Source organism: Eschrichtius robustus, chromosome 6 (assembly GCF_028021215.1).
Source record: "Eschrichtius robustus isolate mEscRob2 chromosome 6, mEscRob2.pri, whole genome shotgun sequence".
Taxonomy (NCBI): domain Eukaryota; kingdom Metazoa; phylum Chordata; class Mammalia; order Artiodactyla; family Eschrichtiidae; genus Eschrichtius; species Eschrichtius robustus.
Window position 1 is genome coordinate 14,295,789 of NC_090829.1, and position 23,682 is coordinate 14,319,470.

Here is a 23,682-nt window from a genome sequence, read left to right on the forward strand (position 1 = left end):
TTAACACTATTATTACTGTAATCATAATTAAGGAAGGAATACTTCTCATCAGAGTTTGTCTACAATAAAGTGATCTTGTTAAGCTTAGTATTCCTTCTTGCCCTATCTGATGTGTAAACCAGTCTCCATGTGTGGGTCGCCTGACTACTAATGGCTCATCATCTTGTTATTCACATTACCTGAAACAATAACAGTTCACTAACAGTTTTCCTGTGTTTCATGTAATGTGAATAACAAGATGATGAGCCTTTAGAACGTGTTAGTGAACTTAGAACAGCAGTTCTTAACCTGAGATTTACTTGGGGAGGTCTTTAAAATCCTAATGCCCTGACTGCATCCCAAACTAATTAAACTAGAATCACAAGACGTGGGATCCAGTCCTCAGAATTTTTTTTAACTCTCCAGGTGATTCCAATGAATAGACAAGGTGGAGAACCAGAGGTTTAGAAGAAAAATCTATCATTATGAGCAGAGGCAAAACACCTAAGTTAAGTTTGTAACATTACTACCTCAATCTATTTTCAGGTTTTTAGGCATGGAGACCGAAGTCCCATTGAAACCTTTCCTAACGACCCCATTAAGGAATCCTCATGGCCACAAGGATTTGGCCAACTCACTCAGGTTGGTTGGATTTCACCAACAAGTTACTGATGAGTCTCAAGGGAAACTCTGTGGGATTGTTACATATTGAAACCATATAACTACTTTACTCGTATCTGGGAAAGTGTTTTGCACAGTTACCTGGGATCTAAAAAGTGTAAAATGTGTTTTGATTGTGGAAAGAGAAGCACTAACGATTAGCCTCAACAATTTCTGATCATGATCAAGTCACCCCTAGTGACTAGTAACTGTAGGAAAATTGTATAGAATTGCCTGTTTTTATCTTTTTTACCCTGTTGGCTTCATTAAAGCATAAGAGTCGTGCATGGACAACAGAATACATGAGTTTAAAGATGCTGAAGAGAGCCAAGAATTGCTTACAAGCCAGTTTCTCAGGCTCCACCTGAGAAAGTAGAAAATAATCCTGAATCAGCAGAGTTGGGAAAACATGATTCCTTTGGAAGTGCTGTTGCCGAAATTGATTTTTGGTCAGATGGATGTATTGGGATTGAACCTTCCTTAAAAGTGGTCAAACACAGGGAGCCCTACTTCCTAAAGAGCACCCAAGAAGGTGAACTGGGGAACAAAAGCATCTGTGGTCATGTTCCAGTGCCTGGCCCCCTTCACCTGTAAGAGTGGATTACCCTTCTGTTTGGAGCCACAGGGCCAGTGTGTTGCTTCTGTCCCAACCAAAATATTGTTTAAACATATTAAGAAAATGTCAGAATGTTTAGAGGTGGATACCTCCAAATTTAATGGGTTTTGATCTTGGCTAAACATTGGAACTACTCGGAGAGCTTTACAAAATATTGTTGTCTGCCTGGGAGGGTCTTATTTAATCGATCTAGGGTGCAGCCTGGACATTGGGAGTTTTAGAAACTCCTTGGTTGATCAGTTGACTCTAATGTGTAGCCGAGGCTGAGAATTACTGCCCTAACTTAATAGTCTCAATGAGGAGAAAATGCAAAGAGGCTATTTGAGGCCAGTATCTTCCAGCTCCCAGGTCAGAGGTCTTCCCACCATAGACTACATTTCTTCTGGCTCCCTGAAAAAGAGAAGGGTTATAAAAACTCAGGGCTGCTTCGTAATGCTTAGGGCTCTGTCGAGACTCCTGTTCCCTCGCAAAGTTCCAGTAAAACCAAAAGATTCTTCCAGACTGTGGGATCTGGATTCTTCTTCCGGTATTCTCTCGACTAGCCACCAGTTTCTCCTAAAGCAGTGTTGCTCAGCCTTCCAAGTGCAAATGAATCATTTGAGGATCTTGTCAAAATGCAGATTCTAATTCATTGAGTCTGACATGGTCTGAGATTCTGCATTTCTAACATACTCTTAAATGATGCCCATGGTGCTGATACATGGCCACTTTGAAGTAGCAAGGTTCTAGAGCTCAAATTCCTGCCCTTAACTAGGTACTTTCAATCTGTGTAGTGACAAAGCAATTGTTCTGAGTTCAGTGGTTCTCAAAGTGTGGTCCCTGGATGAGTAACATCACCATCACCTGGAGACTTGTCAGAAATGTAAATTCTCTGGCCCTACCCACTGAACTAGAAACTCTGGGGTTGACTCCTGGGAATCTTTGTTTTTAATGAGCTCTCCAGGTGATTCTGTGCATGCTAGTGTTTGAAAACCACTGCTCTATAGAAGATGACTACTTCCTTAAAAGTTAGCTTTAAGTTAGAACAACAAATTATACCCAAAGTACCTGCTTCTTCAGCTATCCAGGTCATTCAGTAAATGCACAAACCTCAAAGCACACATTATTCTTTTCCTACCTCTTTTCCCATCTAGAAGGGTAGCCAGGAGTGACAAGCAAATGAGGGAGTGGGACCAAGCAGAAGCCACAGTGATCACATCTTTTCTGACTCCTGAAGCTCTGGCGAGGCTCTGGATTAGAGACAGACTAGAATGCAATGTTTCCCAAAGCATGGTGCTCTACTACATGGATCTGAATCACTCAGGGCACTTGTTAAAATGCAGGTTCCAGGGCTACACCCAGGATCCAATGAGCTGGAATCTCTGGGGGGAAATGCTGAGGAATCTGCATTTCAACAAGCACCCTAGATAATTTTGCTTCTGATGCACAGTAATGCTTGAGGATCAATGAGCTAAGGCAATGCTTCTCAACGATTAATTGCCAACAGAATCTTAATGAGCTTGTTAAAAACAGATTCCTGAGCTCCACCCCCAACGATTCTGATTTAGTAGGTCAAGGGTGGGGCCCAAGAATTTGGTTTCTAACATACTCCCAAGTGATGCTAATGTTGCTGATCCACAGACCACACTTTGAGTAACAGGCTCTAGTTTTTCATGAACCAGACATAAATGAACTGTGCAGATAATAAATCATTGCACCCAGAAGTTGAAAGTGATCTTTAGATTCATGAAGTCCAACCTCTTATCAGATAGTTGAATTTCTTCCACATGGTAACCAGCCCTTGAAATTCTCTGCCACAAAAATGAACCATTGAATGCCCTACCACACCAGAGATGAACCATTTACTTAGATCAATCACCAGTTATTAACTGTACAAGGCTCTATGTTAAGTGTTAATGACAATGAATTGAGTTTTCTCAGGGAGTCATGATGAAAGATTACAGCTCTCTTTTCCTGTTTTCATTTAAAAATGTGTTGTTATTGTGTAACTATTAAAGTACACCATTGTTCACTCTACATAATCAATGAGGAGAGATGAGACACATAGCTTCACAGAACTTACTTTCACTAATTTTTGCTTTTATTTGTTCCCATAGCTGGGCATGGAGCAGCATTATGAACTTGGACAATATATAAGGAAACGATATGAAAAATTCTTGAACAAGTCCTATAGACACGAACAGGTAAGTTGGGAAGCTAATAGTGGGAACTTTGCCCCTTGAAATAATTTAGCATAATGTATTTGTAAAAGTTCCCTGTTTCTCAAAGAACTTATAAAAGTCAGATGTCTTGTTTACAAATGTACGCCTTTAAAAAAAAAGGTATGAATATAAGTAAGTCCAACATGGACACCTACGGTAAATACTTAGGCTTGGCAAGTAGCCACCACTTGATTGGTCTCTTTTGCCAATTCAGCTGTTGGCATACCAGGTTGTTTTATGCCATGGCATGCTCATAATATTGTCTCTTCCATAATAGGTATTATGATCATGATGCTACCACAATGTCTGCTAATATTTTGGTGTAGGTGTCCTGCCCTTTCTCAAATACACTATTAGCTCCATAGGAAAAAAAACCACAGTTCCTCTCAATTGGATTCTGCTTTGATTTTCCCACTCTAGGTTTATGTTCGAAGCACGGATATTGACCGGACTTTGATGAGTGCTATGACAAACCTTGCAGCCCTATTTCCCCCAGAAGGTATCAGCGTCTGGAATCCCAGCCTACCCTGGCAGCCCATCCCGGTGCACACAGTCCCTGTTTCTGAAGATCGGGTCAGTATTATGGAAAACAGGGGGATTTCATTGGTTCTGGAACAAGAAAGGAAGGCTGCTCAGGACTTGTGGAGTTGGGAGTCTGGACACTTCATGGGCTGTGCAGTCTTAATTCTTTCCTAAATAAAGGTGCAAAGGACATAGAAAGTCCTAACGGGAGGGAGTAGGAACAGAATTTCTCTTTAGAGCTTTATTATCCACTTTGTTTTGCAAGTCTTTCAAATTTTGGCAATCCCCATTCCTAGGCAGGGTCAAAAAGAAAGATCTAATTACATAATTAGTGCCCAACACGTTATATGTGTCATCATATTTACCTTTCATAACAACCTTGAATGGACAATATTATTGTCCTTCTTTTCCAGCCAGGGAAAAAAGTGCTCAGAGAAGTCAAACAAAATAGATCCAAAGTCACACAGCTGATAAACATCACTACTGAGACTAGAACCAGGCTGATCTCATTCCAGAGCAGTTTCCTTTAGTGTAAACTAGTGGTTCTCAAAGTTAGCTGCCTGTTAGAATCACCTGGAAATTTTTAAAACATCCTGATGCCCAGGGCACATGCCATAATAAATCAGAATCTCTGAAGGTGGGACCCAGGCATCAGTACTTTTTAAAAATCTCCCTAGATGATTCTAATGGACAGCCAAGTCTGAGAACAAGTACCATAAACCAAGTTGCCTAAATGAGGTTGTTTGAGAGAAATTCTCAAATTTATTTACACTAGGTGGGACTGACCAAGAACTCTTTTATCTTTTCAGAGAAATCGCTATTTTTTAAAATAGTAATAAATAAATCTAACTAATCATCCAGATGTGGAATTTAGGACTGTGTGAAGGAAATAGTTTGGGACAAGGAACCCTTCCTAATTCCCCTGCAGTCACATTATAACATGACCATCTCCTCTCTTTATGACTGAGGCTTAGCATGACTACCAGACTTAGAATGTTGCTCAGAGAGCTCTGGGGTGGGTTACCAAGAAATCTGGCTTAATTGCTGAAACTGGTGACTTAAGAATTTTTCCCAAGTGCTTTGTAGAAACAGCTTAACCCTGTCAACCTCACTCTAGGTAAATCTACTCCAGTCAAATTTTCTGCTGTTTCCTGAAAAGACAGGATGATTTATTTATGTCTCTTTCCATCACAGAATCAGAAGGGAATCATTATGATTATCAGTGTTCTTAGGAGCTTGTGAATATTTTCTTCCAAAAAGAAAAAATTTCACTTTTACCACAGCCTTTTCTACGAAGATAAAGACTGGACGGAAGCACCAAATTTAGCCAATATAGACCAGGGTAGCTGTTTAACCTTTAATCTTGAAAGATAATGATTAAATTACATAGTAAAGAGAATGCAGGTGCTATTAGAAGAGGAAGAAAAACAGGGAGAGTGAGGAAGAGGGGGAAAGAAACAAGCAAGATTGTCTACCTGTGGCTTCTTGCTACTACTCACTAAGATGAAAACAATTCTCTCTAACATCAACTAGGAAATTTAACAAAATCAATCAATCAACCAAAGTTATTCCTAGAACTTTGCTAACTGCTATACAGAAAAAGAAGGGAAATATGAGGCCAGTTTTCTTCCCTAATTTATAATCCATTTGATGGAAAAAGATTCACACTTGTGAAATGTGTAGAATACAATGCAAGTGGTGGGCAATGATTTCAAGAACAAGCTGCACATGCTGGAGGAATTCAGAGAATAAGACATACTCAGAGCTACCAAAGGGCAGTCATTCAAGCCTTCATAGACAGGTGAGAACTTGAACCAGATCTTGGAGGAGGGTAGGAAAGGAGAGCAAGGCAGCCCAAAAGCTTAGCTTTGAGTCAAGGTAGAGTGCTTGCCCTTCTGTGTCCAGAGTTCATATTTAGAAAGAATGAAAATAAGACTGAATAAGTGTGTTGGGCACAGGTTAGAGAATCCAAATTTAATAGCCAGATGGAATCTTGAGACAAAGGCAGCGTAATGTAGGAGGGCTGAATTTAAAGCTGGGAAAACCTGAGTCTGAGAGCCACCTACCACTTCAGGTACTTGACCTTGAGTAACTTCCCTGCACCTCAGTTTCCTTTTCTGTAAAATGGGAACAACAGTACCCACCTAAATTCTTCACAGGGATTTGTGAAAACCAGCTCAGTTAAGAAAAGGAAATGACTTTGTAACCTGCAAAATTCTGGACAGACATTTAGGTGATTATTCCATTTTCAGCCTGATTCTTTCACTATGTAGGATGAGAAAACTAAAGTCTAGAAAGGTTAAGTAATTCATTAAAACCTAGACCTTTAAATGAACAGTCCTGTGCTTTTTCCCTCAACAGTGTCATTTCTCCTATGGAAAATTGTGAAAGCCAGGCAGGGAAATTTAGATGTAAAGCAGGGGACGTAGAAAAACTGTGTACCTCCCTCAGTACTGTGCACACACACAATGAGCAGTGCTTTGGGGCATTTTTCTGACAGTGGCTTGGAGGGAAGATACTGAGCCCTCTGAAAACAACTGTTGAAGTCATGCAGGAGTGAGGAAGTGAAGGCCTGAAATTAGATGGTAAAGACATTAGGGGAAGGAAGGCGAGGTAAGACAAGGTGACACAGAAGAAGGTGACAAGGAAGCAACTTATTTAAAAAAAATGGTTTTTGAGTAGATACTAATATGCCAGGCCCTGTTCTAGACTTTGAAAACACAGCAGTGAACAAGATAGACAAGACCCTGGATATCCTTGAGTTTATATTTTATAGGAATGATAGGATGATAAAGAAGAAAATAAATACAATAATTTCAAATGGCAGTGAGTTCCTTGAAGGCAATAAAACAAGGTAATGTGATAGTGGCTGGGCAGGATGTCTAGAAGAGCTGAAGTGGGGGGAGTGTCTCAGGCAGGGAACACAGAGACCCCCAGCCTGTGTGTTCAGGGGACAGCAAGGAGGCCCCCAGTGTTGCTGGAGAGGAGTGAGTGAGGGGGCAGCAGTAGGAAAGCAGGACAAAAAGGTCAGTAGGGCCTGAGTTTGGATTTTATTCCAAGTAAAATGGAAAGCCAGTGAAAGTTATAAACTACAGAATGGCATGATCTGATTGATGGTTTTAAAATATTGATACTAGCATTTACAAAAATAAAATAAAAAGGATTAGTGTAGTTGCTGTGTGATGCAAACTGATCACATAGGAAGCTCTTACAGTAGTTGAAACACAGATTATGGTGGTCTGGACTGGGAGGGGACAATGAAGGTAAAGAAAAGGGATCTATTTTGGATATAGAGTTGTCTCTTGATCAACGAGGGTTTCAACTACACGGGTCCACTTATATGCGAATTTTTTCAATAAATTTGTACTACAGTACTACATGATCCCCAGTTGGTCGACTCCCCCAGATGCGGAACAGTGGATACAGACTGTGAAGTTACACTCAGATTTTCAACTGTGTGTGTGTTAACAGCCCTAACCTCTGTATTGTTCAAGGTCAACTGTGTTTTGAAAGTAGACAGGCAAAAGTGATTAGTCCATGAAGCAGGATGATAAAATTCATCATTGGCAAAAGTAGAGAGATTACAAAAAGGAAATGGTTAAAAAATGAAGAAGTGGAGTTCAGGTTTGTACATGTCAAATTTGAGGATGAAGAGAACATCCAACTGGTGATATCCACCAAAAGCTGAAAATACAGGACTAGCTCAGATGGAAAGTAAGAGCAACAAAATGAACTTGGGAGTCACCAGCCTATAGATTATAATTAAAACTACAAAAGATTGTCAAATTTAAACTCATTTTTGGATGATCATTTTGTCCTTATAATAGGTTTTCACATATATTTTTCTATGTGTTTATTATGTTCCCTTATTTTAACAGTCTGCAAATTTGCAAGAACATATTTCAGTGAATGGTTAATCGATCTCTAAAGATTCTTTCTGGAACCTCTAATTCATTTCTCTATACTTGTGTTTGTGTTTGTGTGTGTGTGCACATGCATGCACATAGATGTGCATCTAGTGCTAGAAATGAAAGCGGTCTGGAAGGAAGCAAGATTATTGTTATCATTTCACAGGGAAACCCGGGAAGTGTGAATATTTACCAATAGCACAGTTCTATTTAGGCAAGTTCATGAAATGAAAAAGAAAGCTTTTGAGTTCTGGGTATATATCCTACTATTTAAGACCTGCAGATCATTTATCTCTTTTTCCTCAATTTTAGAATTCCATTCAGCTCAAAACACATTTGAATCTTTTACTCAGGTCACTTTATACCTAATGGCTGCAGCTTCATTAGTTCTTTTGACTAATAAAAGATTTACGATTTCTCTTTTTCCTCAGTTGCTATACCTGCCTTTCAGGAACTGCTCTCGTTTTCAAGAACTTGAGAGGAAGACTTTGAAATCAGAGGAATTCCAAAAGAGGCTGCATCCTTATAAGGTTAAAAAAAAAAGTGTTATTTAGTTGTATGCAGAAATAGTGGAAACTCTGGGACAATTTGAATATTATCAAATTACCCTTCAATGAGGTTATACCAATTTCTACTCCCATCAGAAATACATAAGAGTGCCTGTTTCTCCACAGCCTTCCCAACAGTGTGTAGACAACTATGAGGATATTTGCCAATCTGTAAGTGAAAGATGGTATCACTAGAGGCATCCCCTCCAAAATCAGGAATGAGACAAGAAAGACCAGTATCATCACTATTATAGAACACTGTGCTGTAGTACTTTTCTCTTACGATGAGTGAGCTTTGGGTATCTTCGTCTAGTTAAAAGCCATTTGTATTTCCTATTCTGTTCATATCCCTTGACCATTTTTCTTTTGGGTTATTGGTTTTCTTCTTTTTATAAAGTTTTAGGAGCTTTCTCTCTCGTAACTTTTTTTTTTTTTTTCTGAGATACAAATGGCCCTCTTTTTATTGTTTGCCTATTGACTTGTTTACAGCGTTTTTGCCACATGGTTGTAAGTGTGCAGATATAGCCATCTATGGTTTGTATATTTAGAAAAGCCTTCACCACTCCTGGGTAATAAAGGAAGTCTGCAATGCTTTCTTCTAATTCTACTATAGCTTCATTTTTACATTTACATATTGGACCCATTTACAGTTTATACTGGTGTTAGGTGTGAGGTATGTATCCTGCTGAAGTTTTTTCCAGAAGATTACCTAATTGCTCTATCACTGTTTATTGAGTAGTTCATCTTTTCTCCTCTAATTTGAGCTGTTACATATTAAAATTCCCATATGTGTAAGGTCTATTTCTAGAATTTTTATTCTTTTTAATTATTCTTTCATTTTATTAGCCAAAACCACACTGTTATAATTATTATGAATTTTATATGCTTTAATATTTAAAGCATATTACATATTCTCTCCCTCATTCTCTACTTTTTCTGAGTTTTCATGGGTATGTTTTCATTTAACTTTTCAGTATTTTTGTTGGGGTTATATTAAATGTATAAATTAACTTAGGGAGAATTTGCAACTTTGTTGCAAATTTGTTGAGTCTTCCTTTCCAAGAACATGATACATTTTCCTATTTGTTCTTATCTTCAAGATTGTTTTAAGGTTTTCTTTATATAGGTCTTTATATATTTTTTAAAGTTTGTTCCAGGCTTATAATATCTGCAAAAAATCATGGCTTACATCTACTTTTCCAATATTTATACCTCTGATTTCTTTTGCCTATTTGTACTGGCCAGTACTTACAGTCCAGTATTACATAATAGTATTGGTAGTGGGTATCCTTGTCTTATTCCTGATTTTAGAAGTATTTCCCTATTAAGCATTCTGGCTTTTGGACCAAATAGATATATTTTTATCAAGTTAAGGAATTAGCTATCTTTCTTATTTTCTTGAGTGTTTTTGTCAATATTGATATTTAATTTTTTGAAAGGTCTTTTCAACATTTTTAGTAAAATCAAGTTATTTTTCTCTTGGATCAATTACTAAGATTAATTATATTCATAGATTTACTATTATTGAACTATTTTTACATGTCTAGATTCAAGCCCCCTTTTTTTTAAGTATGATATTGAATTATCTGTTAATATTTTACCTAGACTTTTTGCACTGATATTCAAAGTAACTTTGGACAATAGTTTTCTTTTCTGGTCAGTCTTTGTCAGTATCAATGCTTATACAAATTTTTTGGAAGTTTTCTTTCTTTTTTTATGCTCCAGGTCAGTTAAAATAGCACAAAGCTTGGTAGAATTTCCCAATAAAATTATCTGGCTCTGCAGCTTTTGTTTTGTTTTGTTTTATTGGGGGAGGTTGTGGGCTCTTTAATAATTATTTCTGTTTATTTTATGGAAATCCATTTGGGTTAATATTAGCAAATTATATTTTCCTAGAAAATTTATTCATCAGACAAACAGTATCTTCCAAAGGCTTCCCAGAAATTGCTACCAATTCATCAGGCAGACAGCTGACCAATGGGTCTCATTACCATGACAATCCAAAAATAATACAGAACCTAGAGAAACGTTTGCATCCCATCCAAATCCCACATTTATAGACAGATACCAGACCCAGTTTCTGTTGTGTTTTCCTGGGGTGCTTTGGTCTGAGACATTCTTTCCCTTCTCACCTTCCACTCATTTACATGTGAGTTATACTTCACCTACTTCCAAGATGAATTTGAGGCAGTCTGATTCCAGGACAAACCAGGAACATGTGGCAGTAAGTGTGGCCTACATTTTTAATGTAATAATAAGAAATGATCAATTAGCATTTGTAAAAATCTTTGGGTTGGCATTATCATAGCCAGTATTACTGATGCACTTTCATGTGAAGAAAAGCAGTTCTCAACGGGGGCAAATTTGCCTCACAGGGACCCTTTGTCAATGTCTGGAGACATTTTGGGTTGTTGCAACTGAGGACTAAGGATGATGTGGCATCTAGTGGGTAGAGGCCAGGGATGCTGCTGAGCATCCTACAGTGCACAGGGCAGCCCCACAGCGAAGAAGTATCCAGCCCAAATATCAATAATGCCCAAGTCGAGAGACCCTGGTGTAAAAATTTTTTCCCTCTGTGTGTGTTTCAGGATTTTATAGAAATCTTGCCAAAATTTACAGGATACCATAACCAGGACCTTTTTGGAATTTGGAGTAAAGTCTACGACCCTTTATTTTGTGAGGTAAAAGAAAAAATATCAAAGATTAACTTACAATCTGATTTTATGACTTATGCCTATTTTGAAACAGATGAATACATTTTCTTTTGCTTTTATACAGATGTATTATTTAGACTTCCTTTGACATTGAAACATAAGTCAAGACTTCTTTATATTAACTTAAAAATTCTGACTTCTTCTCTTTCTTATTTATGTATTCACCCTTTAGAAAATTATAAGCAGTGACTTCCCTGGTGGTCCAGTGGTTAAGACTTTGCCTTCCAATGCAGGAGGTGTGGGTTCGATCCCTGGTTGGAGAAGTAAGATCCCACAGGACTCGCGGCCAAAAAACCAAAACATAAAACAGAAGCAATATTGTAACAAATTCAATAAAGACTTTAAAACTGGTTCACATCAAAAAAAAAAATCTTAAAAAAAAAGGAAAATTTAGGCAAAATTGCTTTTTCTGTGCCTTACCACTTACTTATTTTTCAGTCACTCAGGAACGCTGGGCTCCATTTCATTAAATAGACTTTAATGAATAAAGCAATACTGTTGTACAGAAAGAAGAAAAAAAATTACCTGATTTCTGGATATAGAAATAAGCAAGCCAACTTTAAGCCAGGCTATTAAAATTGGTTTATCAGGAAAGAATTTCTCTTTTGCTATACAATGCATGTGAAATAACCTTTTTAGCTAGATAAATTACTATTTTTTCAGGGCTTCATGATGTTTTTCTCAATCACCATTCTCCACCTGCCGGCCAAAGGAAAACTCTATAATCCTGTTTTCCCAGCCAGTTCACTGAATCTTGGGGCAAAATTCTGACCAGCCACATGACTCCTATGCACTTCTGATTTTGAGGTCATTGTGAGTGTCTGGGGACGACAATTACTTTCATAGTTCCGTCTTGATAGCAAATGACACAGTTTGCACCCCTCCATGTTAGAGTTCATTGATCCAAGCACACGCAACATTCCCAATATTTTCACTTTATCATTAGCGTCTGTTTCAAGGAAGATTTGTTGGTCTTATAAAAGAGTCTTCAATAAAAAAAAAGAACCCACTTTTTGGTTCAAGTCTTGGGTTTTTTTTTTCCTTACTACAGTTTGATCTGAGCTATTCCAAGTTGTGACCACATTACTTTTTTTTTTTTTTTTTTTTTACTTCTCTCTCACTTAATTCTTCTGTAGGCTACTTCACTTTGGTCTCCTCTTTCATGAACTCTCCCTCTCTCCCAAGAAAGGCTGGACCCAGTACTTTTTGTGGGGGAAGGGGGATTAAAAAGTCAATAAAGAGGACAGTCAGAAATAAAAATATACATTTTCTTCCTTTTTCTTTGCTACAGCGTGTTCACAATTTCACTTTACCCTCCTGGGCCACAGAGGACAGCATGACTAAGTTGAAAAAAATATCAGAATTGTCCCTCCTGTCCCTCTATGGAATTCACAAGCAGAAAGAGAAATCTAGACTGCAGGGGGGTAAGTATTTTAAAAATGAGAGAAGCATATAGGACTTGTGGTTAAGTGATCTGGGTCTGAGTCCTGGTCCCACCGTTAATCAGTTATGTGACCTTGAATTAGACACGTAATCACCCCTGTACCAGTTTCCATTCTGCAAATTGGGGATAATAATAATACCCACTTCTTACGTAGTAAGGATTAAAATGAATGTATGTATTCCAAAGGCTTACCACAAATAGTACCTGATACATAATATACTATCAAACATTATGTGTTTTTATGATCATTAATATTACTCACTCTGGGCCTTAGTTTTCCCGTCTGGAAAACAGAAGCTTTGGGCAAAGCTAAATGATACTTTTCATCCTTTCCAGATCAAAGAATCATGGATTTTATATCTGGGCCACATGAAAATCAGTTGTGTCTGGTGGCCTAGAGGGTGAATTTTTCAAGTGGGAGGTATAGCAAAAGTGGCCTGTTTTCCTAAATCCCTTGGTGGTAGCCACTGTTAAAGTTAATACAGTTTAATTTGCAGGCTAATTATGCCCTGTAGATTAATCCCTATTGCAACTGACAAGCTTATGACACAGCTTAAATTTTTCCATTGGTGTTGAAAGATGTTTGCTTTTCAGTGATGTCTCTTCTCAGCTGGATTTGGCCCTTTGTAGAACAGGACATCCAATCATAATGAAGGAGCCCAGTGCTTGTAATCAGGATAGGTGGGTGGAAGAAAGAAGCCAAGATCAGGCAGGATGGGGACAAATGCTGAGGCTCTGAGGGCAGCTGAGTGGCAGGCCAAGACCCCTGAGGATATGACAGGTTCAGGTGTTGTTAACGTAGACATTAAAACTAAAGATGGAGAGAAATAAGAAGTCTATTATGCCAGGCTGTCATAACAATGAAGAAATTCTAAGTCACAGGAGATGTTCTGAGTCATATACTCTAGAGACTTTGAAGAAAACAGTACAATCACATCAGGACTCCAACAATTGCCAGACGCTATTCACCATGAGATTGGACAGGTTCAGCAGACCCCCAGGAGAATACAGAGACAAAGCATCCTAGGGGTTGGACGAGACTTGGAGGATGTTCACTCAGGGCTGCAGAGCTAGAGAAAGAATTCAAGTCACCAACCAGGAGAGGAGTCAATTATAGCTACAACAGCTCATATAAAGAGTGAAGTAAGCTGTAACCAGAACAGCTAATGAGGTATGAAGTCAGGATGGTTGGAGTAATTTCATATGAGGTGAACAAAGTAGCTTGGGACAAATAAATTAGGACAGTGGTCATGAATGATGTGATAGTGTTGCAGACCTGCTGTTACAGAGCCCTGGTTGCACGGTACAGAGAGAGACTTGATGAGAATGTACAAGTCCTCACTCCATGCTGAGGACATGAACCATAAGACTCAGACCCTGGGGATGGGAGAGCATCCAGAGATGAGTCATAGATGGAATCTGGTGTCTTAGGAAAAATTAGCAGGCAGGACACAGACTGTGTGTAGGAACAGAGCCCAAGATGCAACTCAATCCTACGTACCAAACAACAAAGGATACAGAGGGTGAAAGTTGGGCCTCGTTGGCCACATAAGCACCAGATCTCATTCCTTAACCAGCGGGAACCAGCAGTATGGTGGCCAAATGCATCAGATGGTAGAGACAAGACTTCATTTCCCCAACCTAGTCATGATGGGCTCAGGAATTCATCCCTTCACTACTAAAGATGCAGTCCATGGACCAGCAATGTCAGCATCGCCAAGCCCCTAGAAAGAAATGCAGAATCCCAGGCCCCACCCCAGACCAGCTGAATCTGAATCTGCATTTTAATGAAATCCCTAGATACCTCACATGCACAATAAAGTTTCAGAAGCACTTCTCAAGATGTAGGAGGTGGTGAAGAAAAAGGCAGGGAAAGCCAGATAGGGGTTGACTAGAATCTGTTAATAAATGCAAGGGTCCGTATCTGAATATAAGATGGGGTTTTTCCCAGCAGCTTGCTTCATATTTCCTTTACTTTTTTCCTTTGGCTACTAGAGAGTGCATTTTGGGGAAGTCACTTCCCCTCTCTGGGTCTCAGTTTCCCTGTCTGATGAGTGCATTAAACTAGATTTGTCTATCAGCGTCCTTCCCTAAGGTGGTCTCTGGGTCTTGGACTCTATAAGGACTGGCACTCATATGCACACACCTGTCCTATTTTCTAGGGGAAGCCCAGTGCTACTGATAAGCCAGGAAATTGTTTCCTTAGTGATTCCTGCCAAGACACAAGCTCAGCGTATTGTTCAGATCTGGCAAGGCAAGAGAGATTTGTCAACTACACGCTTGTTATGAAACACCTGAACCCAACCCTGCAGAGAAAGCATGTACAGTCTGGGAGACAGAGTCACAAGGGAACATCAGGACTTTGACCAGCATCTTCTTACCTTTGCCAAAACTTCTGTTCCATCACTTGGTTTAAAGGGTGACACTGTTCAGTAATATCCTCCTCCCATTGCCTTCCCCCACAACACACCCTCATACACACAAGAAAATCTCTAGGCTAATTCCTAAGGCTAATTTAGGAATATATGGCTGGTCTTGTTTTGTTAATGGAAACTGCTTCTCGCTGTAGATCAGATGTCAGCAGGCTACAGCCTGCAGGCCAAATCCAGCCTGCTGCCTATTATTTGTAAATAAAATGCTATTGAAGCTCAGCCACACTCATGCATTTAGGTAGTATCTTTGGCTGCTTTTGTGCTTCCACTTGAGAATGAATGGTGTGACAGAGCACCTGGCCCACGGAACCTAAAGCATGTACTACTGGCCCTTTATAGAACAAGTTTGCCAACTCCTGATATAGCCCAATAGTGAGAGAAGTGAAGTTTATGTCTTCAAATCAGTAGTATTTTGTCTAGTGTATGCAGATTTAATAAATGATGCACCAGGGAACTTAGAAGCTAGCTACAGTGAGGCCTAATAATTAAGACCAAGGTTTTGAAGCTGGACATGCTGGGTTCAGTGAAACTCAGCCCCTCTACTTAAGTTGTATGATCTTGGACAAGTTGCTGAACCTCTCTGAGCCTCAGTTTCCCCTCGTATAAAACATGACTATTGGCATGCCAGAGCCTGTGGATGATTATGATAGTTACCCTTATTTTCTCCTGGGACAAGTTGCACAAGCACCCCAGAACCAAGAGTTGATCTATTCCGTCATCAACACTGAAAGCTGCTGCAAAGGCACCTGCTGACAAGGGACAAGTTGCTGATTGAAGGTGGCTGTCATGACTCCCAGAAACTCGGCCACAGAGTTTAGTTCCGTCATGGCCTGAAGATCAAGCCTAAGCTCTGAAGGGCTCCCAGAGGGCAACTTTCCCTGAAGCAGAAAGATGCAGACCTGTGGGAGGTGTAGCCTCTAGCTCCCTCTATTCCTAGTCAAGGAAGCCTCAGCATCCACGGAATGAGCAGATCACCTCCCTCTTTTATTGTGCTTATTGGTACACAGACCAATAGACAGTCTCTTCTCACTGTTTTATGAGCTTTTTGGGGCCATGTCTGATTCACCCATCGTAGCTGCTCAGTGCATGTTTTGCTGAGTGGACCACAGAGTCTGGGATCATAATCAGTCTGTTAACATCAATGCCCTGCTCATTACAAAAGAAAACTGGTCATCCTTAAGTGAGGACACCACATGCACTGTAGAGAGATGACCAACAGAGACACAAGGAGTCCTTGGAGGATGGTGTGGAAGCTCCTGAGGCAGCGCGTCCTCAGGACAGCACCTGCACCACGAGGTACCCTCAGCCTCAGTGTCTGCTGATGGGATGGAGACTCTGCTGTGTCTGTCTGCCTTTTACCACCTCAGGAGCAACAGATGCAAAGAGCAAAAGCTTTCCTCTACTGATGACAGATGGAGCCCTCAGATGAAAACTAAAAGTGCTGGCTGCCCCCCTAGTAGTGACACCCAGAGTAACCTGGAGCAATGGTCCACAGAAGACAGTCTGCACCCTTGCAGACATCCAGAGAGCTGCTTTCTCCCCTGGCCTCTCACAGGTGTGGCTGCCAGAGGGATGAAATGCTCTGTCATTTCAGACCTGCCCTGGACAAGAACAATGGCTAACAACTATCTGTAAAAAGCTGTCTGAAATTCCAAGTTCATCAACCTCCTAACTTGAGTTTTAACAAAATCTGGTATACTAGAGTCCTAACATGCCAATCCAGCTCTCCTTCCCCAGCTGAGTGAGTCATTTAATGGCTCTGAGCCTCAGCTTCCTCACTTATGAATGGGGATAGAAGTCAGGATTCAGTGAAATAATGTATACAAATCACACTATTAACACACAGCAGATGCTCCACCAAAATGAGTTCTTGCCCTCTCTTCTTAAGTCTTAAGAATCCTGGCAGTGAGAATCTCTGTATGTATGAGCAAAAAGCTTATGAACTAAAATATAAGCCCATATTTGGTTCAGCTCAATTGTTGATCTATCTTCTTTAAGGTGTCCTGGTCAAAGAAATCCTCTATCACATGAAGAGTGCAACTCAGCCATTGAACCACAGAAAACTCATTATATATTCTGCAGTAAGTATTTTGTTCCCATTCAGCATCTGTTTATTCAGGCGTGTGAGCTCTTTCAGGAGGGGCCCTCATCTTCTTCATCATCATTTCCCTGTTCAAATTCTTTAAAATTAAATACATAATTCTGGCTCTCAAGGAATTTACAGTTCAATACTGACAAGAAGAAAAGTAAGCACATAAATACCATGCAAAGCAGAATCGCAGCGTCATATAAGCCAGTGCTTTGGTGCCTCAGAGAAGGGAAACATCACTTCTGTTCCAAACTAAAACCAGAACAGGAACAGGAGAGGGAAAGTGATAGGAGAATTACAAGGAAAGCTGAGTGTACAAGACTTGGTGATGAATTGGAATGTGGGCGGAGGGCAATGGTCTGGAAGGTAAGCCACAGATGAAGGTGATGTTTCAAGCCTCAATGACTGGAAGGAGGGTGGAACCATTAATAGAGGTGGTCATGGGTCAGGTGAATGTACCATTAGGCAGTTGGGTTTGAAATGCCAGCTGCATCCAAGAGGAAACTTCAGATAGTAAAGGGGATATAAGAAGGAAAGGGAAGGAAAGCTACAACTTGAAGTCAGAGCTACAGTTGGGTGCAGAAAGGAAAGAGAGAGATCTTGGAGAAGATATCCATCTCGGAGCAGGAGCCAGGGAAAGAGACATTGTCGGGGGAGAATTCTAGAGATGTACTATGCACTGAAATGCGTGTCCCTGGAGTCTGGGATGAGCAGGGAAACAGAACATAGAGGGCTAAGTCGGTCTCCCATCCACTTCTGCAGGACAGAGGATTTCTCAGATGTGGTCTGGCTGGAGAAAGCCATGGTTTCATTCTGTAAGAAGATGGAAGAGGTTATTAAAGATACAGGGAGTTTATCATCTGGGGTTCTAAATGGTATAGACTAGATAACAAGCTCATGGAGGGAACAGAATGCAGTGCTTCTTTGATAAAGGTAGGCCTGAAATTAATTGATTCTTTCAGGGTTTCTAGTTTCTAATGTGGTTTCCAGTTCTAACTTGTGTGACTTTAGGCAAGTCATAAATCTGTCACTCCTTTTTTTTCTTTTTCTCTAGTAAATCAGTTCTAACCCCTTTGAGTATGTATATGCTGCCATAGAGTTTAGGAAACCAAATGTTATGCCCATTTTGTAGATATGAAAATTGAGGATTTCTTAAGATTAGATAGCTAATAGGTGGCAAAACTGGGGCTGAAAACCAGTCTCCTATGCTTTCCAGCTATTCCGAGATAAACCTTTAACAATTCTTTTTAAGCTACACACTCTACTTCCTTACATTTTATTCTGTCTAAGCATTTGTAACTTCATATATTCTTCCCCAACTTTAAAATCACAGATGATGCTAATCTGTAAAAAAAATATAATCTAGCATTAATGTGTGCCAAATTATTTTAAAATTTAATGAAAATCAATGAAACAGGCTAAAACAGAGAGATGTTCTACTGGGGAAGGCATAAGACAAAATCAGAAGACTTGGCTCAGATTTTACTTTCTTTCGCTTTGGAGATATATGACATAAAGCAAGTTACTAAATCTCTTTTTTTTTTTTTTTCTTTTTTTTTTGGACACACCACGAGGCTTGTGGGATCTTAGTTCCCCTACCAGGGATTGAACCCGGGCCCTCAGCAGTGAAAGTGCACAATCCTAACCACTACACAGCCAGGGAATTCCACCCAAGTAACTTAATTTCCTTGGATTTCAGTTTCTTCATCTTTTGAAAGGAAATAATTATATGTATGTAAATCTCACTGCCTAGCACCCAGTAGATGCACAATCAAAATTTGTCCTTTCCCTCTCTACTTCTTAAGTCATTGGAGGTATGGGAAATTTAGTTGAATCAGAAACCATCATGGTGCTCTACAAATGCTTGATACACATCTGTTGACTGTAAATTTGAACCAGAGATAAAGATCAAAAATGTTTGTTTCAAATCTCTGTAGCATGACACTACTGTGAGTGCCCTACAGATGGCACTAGATGTTTACAACGGAATCCTTCCTCCCCATGCGTCCTGCCACTTGATGGAATTGTACTTTGAGAAGGGGTAAGTGTCTCAGAGGTGTTTTTCAAAATTAATATCACTGGACCCCAGGTTTTGTTATCATTATTGTTGTTATTGACTTAAGAGTTGTTTTGTCTGTCTATCTGGTTGGTTTGGTTTTATATTCAGAGGGAAGAACGGTGGTGAGTAACACTATCTTTTCTTAGTCATGACTTCCTTTTTCTTTGTTTTCATGATGACTTTTATTGGGAAATAATGTACAGACACAGTAGACGAAAAATTTGAAAGAATCACCCTAAGTGACAGAAATTACATTTTTTTAAAAAAGATTAAGGTATTCTAAGAAGGATGAGGACATTACACTGTTCTCTTGGAAAACACAGGCTGGTAGAAGATGCCAAGAGAAAAATTAAGTTTGTTGATGGTTATAAATAATGTTCTTTCTATTAAAGATGTCAAACATATCCATGCAGCTTCTGGCAATTCATATCCATCAGGTAGGATTCTTAAAGTACAACCTCTGCTCAGTGTTCACCACTTTGCAATCTGGTGTGGCCCTCCCCAGCTGACCAAGGTTTGGCTCAAGCCCACTAGAAAGGCCAAGTTTAGAGAGACCAAGTGTCCTAGTTTACCCAGAACTGGAGAGGTTCCTAGAACATGTAAGTTTCATTGTTAAAACCAGGAAAGCCCCGGGCAAACCAGGAAGAGTTGGTCACTATAGCCAAGGTCATATCAAAAATTTGTATCTGCTGTGACACTGGCATTCTTGTTGGGAGGAAAAGACCTCTTGAATATTATTGATGGAATAAGAACAAGGCAGGGGTTAAGTTAGGGCAAGGACCCCAAATTTTTGTTTCAGGGTTAGCTAGGGAGGTGCATTTTGCTCTCCCCTTACGGCATTCACAATAGCCGCAGTCAGGACGATCTTGATTGCAATTACACAGGGCCCTGTGCTCAGAAGAGCCCGTGCTTGGTTTAATGACCCAGTGTCGCCATTCTGAAATTCTTAATAATTTTTAAACAAGGCACCCTGCATTCCTTTTTGCAAATTGTAGTCCTGGCTATAGGTTTCTGGCCACCTGAATTTGTAGAGTAGGAAAATAGCAACACAGAGGCCTATTCTCTACCAACATCTTCACTGCTTACAAAGAAAGTGAGTTCTGCACAGTTAGGGAAAGGTAAGTTCATCCTTTGTTGAACCTCTAACTGGGTGCCAAGCACAATGAAATAGAACTGAAATGTGGTCTTAGCAAGTTTTGCTCTCAAATATCTAGAGTCAGAATGGAGAGACAATACCCATAACATGGAGAAAATCCAAACAGAGGCGAAAATGGGAATGAGAAGACTGTGGACAACAAGTGCTCTGTCAATACTGGCTTCAGTCACAGAGTTAATAAATCCAGTGAAAATTCCAAGATCAGCTCTAGGAGTAGGCACTGTCTCTTTGGGATAAGACAAAAGAAACTACCCACTTTCCTCGAGCCTCCCTCCTCTCTGATTTCTGTACCCGGTAGTCCTGAGCCTGCTTTTATTTAGATCACTGCAGCATTTTGTCCCACTGAATCGCTCTCTCACCACCTTGAATAAATCCATATTATGAATCAAGTGTGGGGTATTTTTCAACTAAGAGACACTGAACAACAGAAAAAAAAGTAACCAACTGGCACTCACAGGCAGAAGTCAAGTTTGTTGTTATATTAAGATTTTTTTAACACTCCAGAAGAGTATCGAAAGTTAAACTTGCTTGCTTATAGATTAGGAACAAGGAGAATACAAGTTAACAAATATAGGCATATGTATATACCTGCAAATTAGGGAATCCTCCGTGTAAGATGATCCCACTTTATCCCTACGAGAAAATAAAGAGATAGAAAAAGATAATTTTTAGATTTTTATTCACCTTAAACATATAAACTTTTAAGGTTGTAGATAAGATAGCTAAATATATTCTAAAACTATTCCATTTTTGGTTAGGTACATGAACTTAAAATCATATACTATATAAAATAATTCACTAAGTTAAATAGTGCTTCTTCTCACTTTCATATTTTATGAAACACTTTTATTCAAACTCTTTGTATGAACCTTTACTTGTGTCTTTACCACCAGAGCCAATTTTGAGTCCCCTAAAAATGTTTTCCAAATATATTAATTAATAAGGGTAGTTTTGGCTGCTGTACAGATGAACCTCAAATCTCAAAAGCTTAACTCAATGGAGATTTCTTTCTCATTCATCTGACAGTCCAATGCAGATGTTCCTGACCAATAAGAAGTGACTCATCCATGGTGTGATTCACACATGGTGATTTGGGGACCCAGGATTCCATCTTTTTGACCTACAGTCTTCAAGAGTGCTGTGCTCACCTGCAGAGAGCTTGTAGGAAAGAATGAGAGGGTGGAGGAGACAATCTGCTTAGCAAGCACCTCAGCCCCGAAGGGGCATATGTCACTTCTACTTACATTCTACGATACTAGCTAAAATTAGTCACTTGGTCCCTCCTGAGTGCAAGGGAGTCTGGGAAGTGTACTCACTTCTCAGCTTTAACTTTATTCTATGTAAAGAGAATCATGAATTTTGATGGACTATTAGTCATCTTTGCCATATTATCATGAGATAAAGGATACTGTCACTGAAAAAGTTATTCCAAGATATAAGTGCTCATTCATATAATATTAGGGAAGTTTGTAGAAACATATAAAGGAATATTTGTGGTTACTACTGTTTATATAGTTTCTTAAAGTGATTTATTTGAAAGGCTTGTTTATAACAACATCCAAAAATTGCAGTAGTGAGGTTACTATACTTGAATTTCTCTCCTGTCTCTTTGGCAAATGACTTCCGTAGGCAGCTTGTACTAGCTTTACAAGGTTGGTTTGGGCCAGTGGTCCTTCCCTAAACAGTGTATTGTTTTTTTTAAATAAAGTGGTGAGAGATCCCTCCTCAACATGAGCAAATGTAAGGACTTGAATACACATCCACCCCCTCTTTCTGAGGTATCATTTTTATAAGTCTTGCTGTATATTCAAACACATATGTTATATATTATTCAGTTCCATGTTTCTGGCCTGGTTAAGGAGAGGGAAGATACATTCATTCAGGGGGAAGACTGAAAGAAATATTGAGAGAGGAAAAAGAAAAGAAAAGAGCAAATGTGAAGCATGAAAGAGAGAGAATAGGAGAAAGAAAACGCAACATCCCACCTGTGCCCCACTTCTTACTCGAAGGTTCACCAGATCACCCCCAGCTCCCCCAACAATTGCCCCTCAGCTCCTTCTCTGACTAAGCATCCTGGTCCCTGCCTCGCATGCCCCTGGTCATTTAACAAACCAGCCCTCCCATTTCCACCCTCCCAATCTGGCCCACCTGTCCCAGTCCCCCTCTTCCCACAGCTAAATTGGCTAATATCCACTCGTTCCCATAAATTCTTCCACTAGTCCTTCAGCTGACATGGTACAGGCTAAGTAGAAAGAAATTCAATGACAGTTCAACAACACAGAACTAACAGAGGTCTTTCCTCCTGTTCCTCTACCTTCCTCCACCAGGGAGTACTTCATAGAAATGTACTATCGGAATGAGACGCAGCACGAACCACATTCCCTCACGCTGCCTGGCTGCACCCCCAGCTGCCCTCTGACAAAGTTTGCTGAGCTGGTTGCCCCTGTGATCCCCCAAGACTGGTCCACAGAGTGTGCCATGAGCAACCATGAAGGTACTGAGGACGCTATGGATTAGGGTGCACACGGAGCTCTGCAGAGAGGGCAGAACACCCTTTCTCCAGGCGGATGGTGCTTTGAGAATATAAACTAGCCTCAACCCCATCTTTGAGGGAAGTAGGTTTTGGGCGATAATTGTATGTTTCAGAGACTTCAGGCAACTCCTACCTCTTCACCTGGCCCTGCCCCTACTTGTCATAAACCTTGTCAACCTACATAAACCCAGGAGGCAGTAATGAAGCAGAAAACATTTACTTGGGATCAAAGAATTGCAATTCGGGGAACATGTATCAAACTGGAACAAAATTAGAAATGTAAGAATGTTCTGAATACCTCCCAGGAAAAAACTTATTGGAATGTTGAAAGTGTGGGTGTAATATCTGTTCTGAGGACAAAAGGAATGTATAAGGCTTCGATTCTGGTATCTTCAGAAAACCTAAGCAAACTCATAGGTCCTGCTGAAACCACTTATTATAAACGAAGAAATCATATTCAAATAACACCCTTTAGAGTCCTGTAGATTTGCCATGTGCAGATGCAACACGCCTAGAGAGCACCATGCTACATTACCAGCATGAATAAAGATGAAACAGTTTCTAGAGATGATTTCTACTGGATGCCAGAGTCTAGAGTAAAGCCATTCTCTCTCCTAGTTGGTCATGGGATGACTGACATACGACATCAATTGATGTGTTTGTGTTCTTTCTTTTCCAAGTAAATATTTGGCCTTGGGGCCATCATTTAATTATCATTTCTCCTCCATGCATGTAAGCCAAATGAAAGATAATGAATAAAGTCGTTTTAGGAAGTTCAAAAGCACTATTTCTATAATGCTTTTTTTAAAAAAGTGTGTGTG

At 39.8% G+C, this 23,682-nt stretch overlaps 1 protein-coding gene across 2 annotated transcripts in view; it reads left to right on the forward strand.

Annotated features, from left to right (window-relative positions):
- ACP3 (acid phosphatase 3) overlaps positions 1–22,845 on the forward strand; it is a 37,727-nt gene extending 14,882 nt beyond the window's left edge. The window contains exons 2-10 of one of the 2 annotated variants that reach the window (XM_068547311.1): positions 526–621; positions 3,352–3,438; positions 3,877–4,029; positions 8,318–8,416; positions 11,023–11,115; positions 12,440–12,572; positions 17,023–17,105; positions 19,051–19,154; positions 22,656–22,845. In XM_068547311.1, the coding sequence (XP_068403412.1) occupies positions 526–621; positions 3,352–3,438; positions 3,877–4,029; positions 8,318–8,416; positions 11,023–11,115; positions 12,440–12,572; positions 17,023–17,105; positions 19,051–19,154; positions 22,656–22,845 (1,038 nt within the window). The remainder of the gene's footprint in view (positions 1–525; positions 622–3,351; positions 3,439–3,876; positions 4,030–8,317; positions 8,417–11,022; positions 11,116–12,439; positions 12,573–17,022; positions 17,106–19,050; positions 19,155–22,655) is intronic. The other variant, XM_068547312.1, reaches the window with a different exon arrangement.
- Positions 22,846–23,682: the final 837 nt, after the last annotated feature.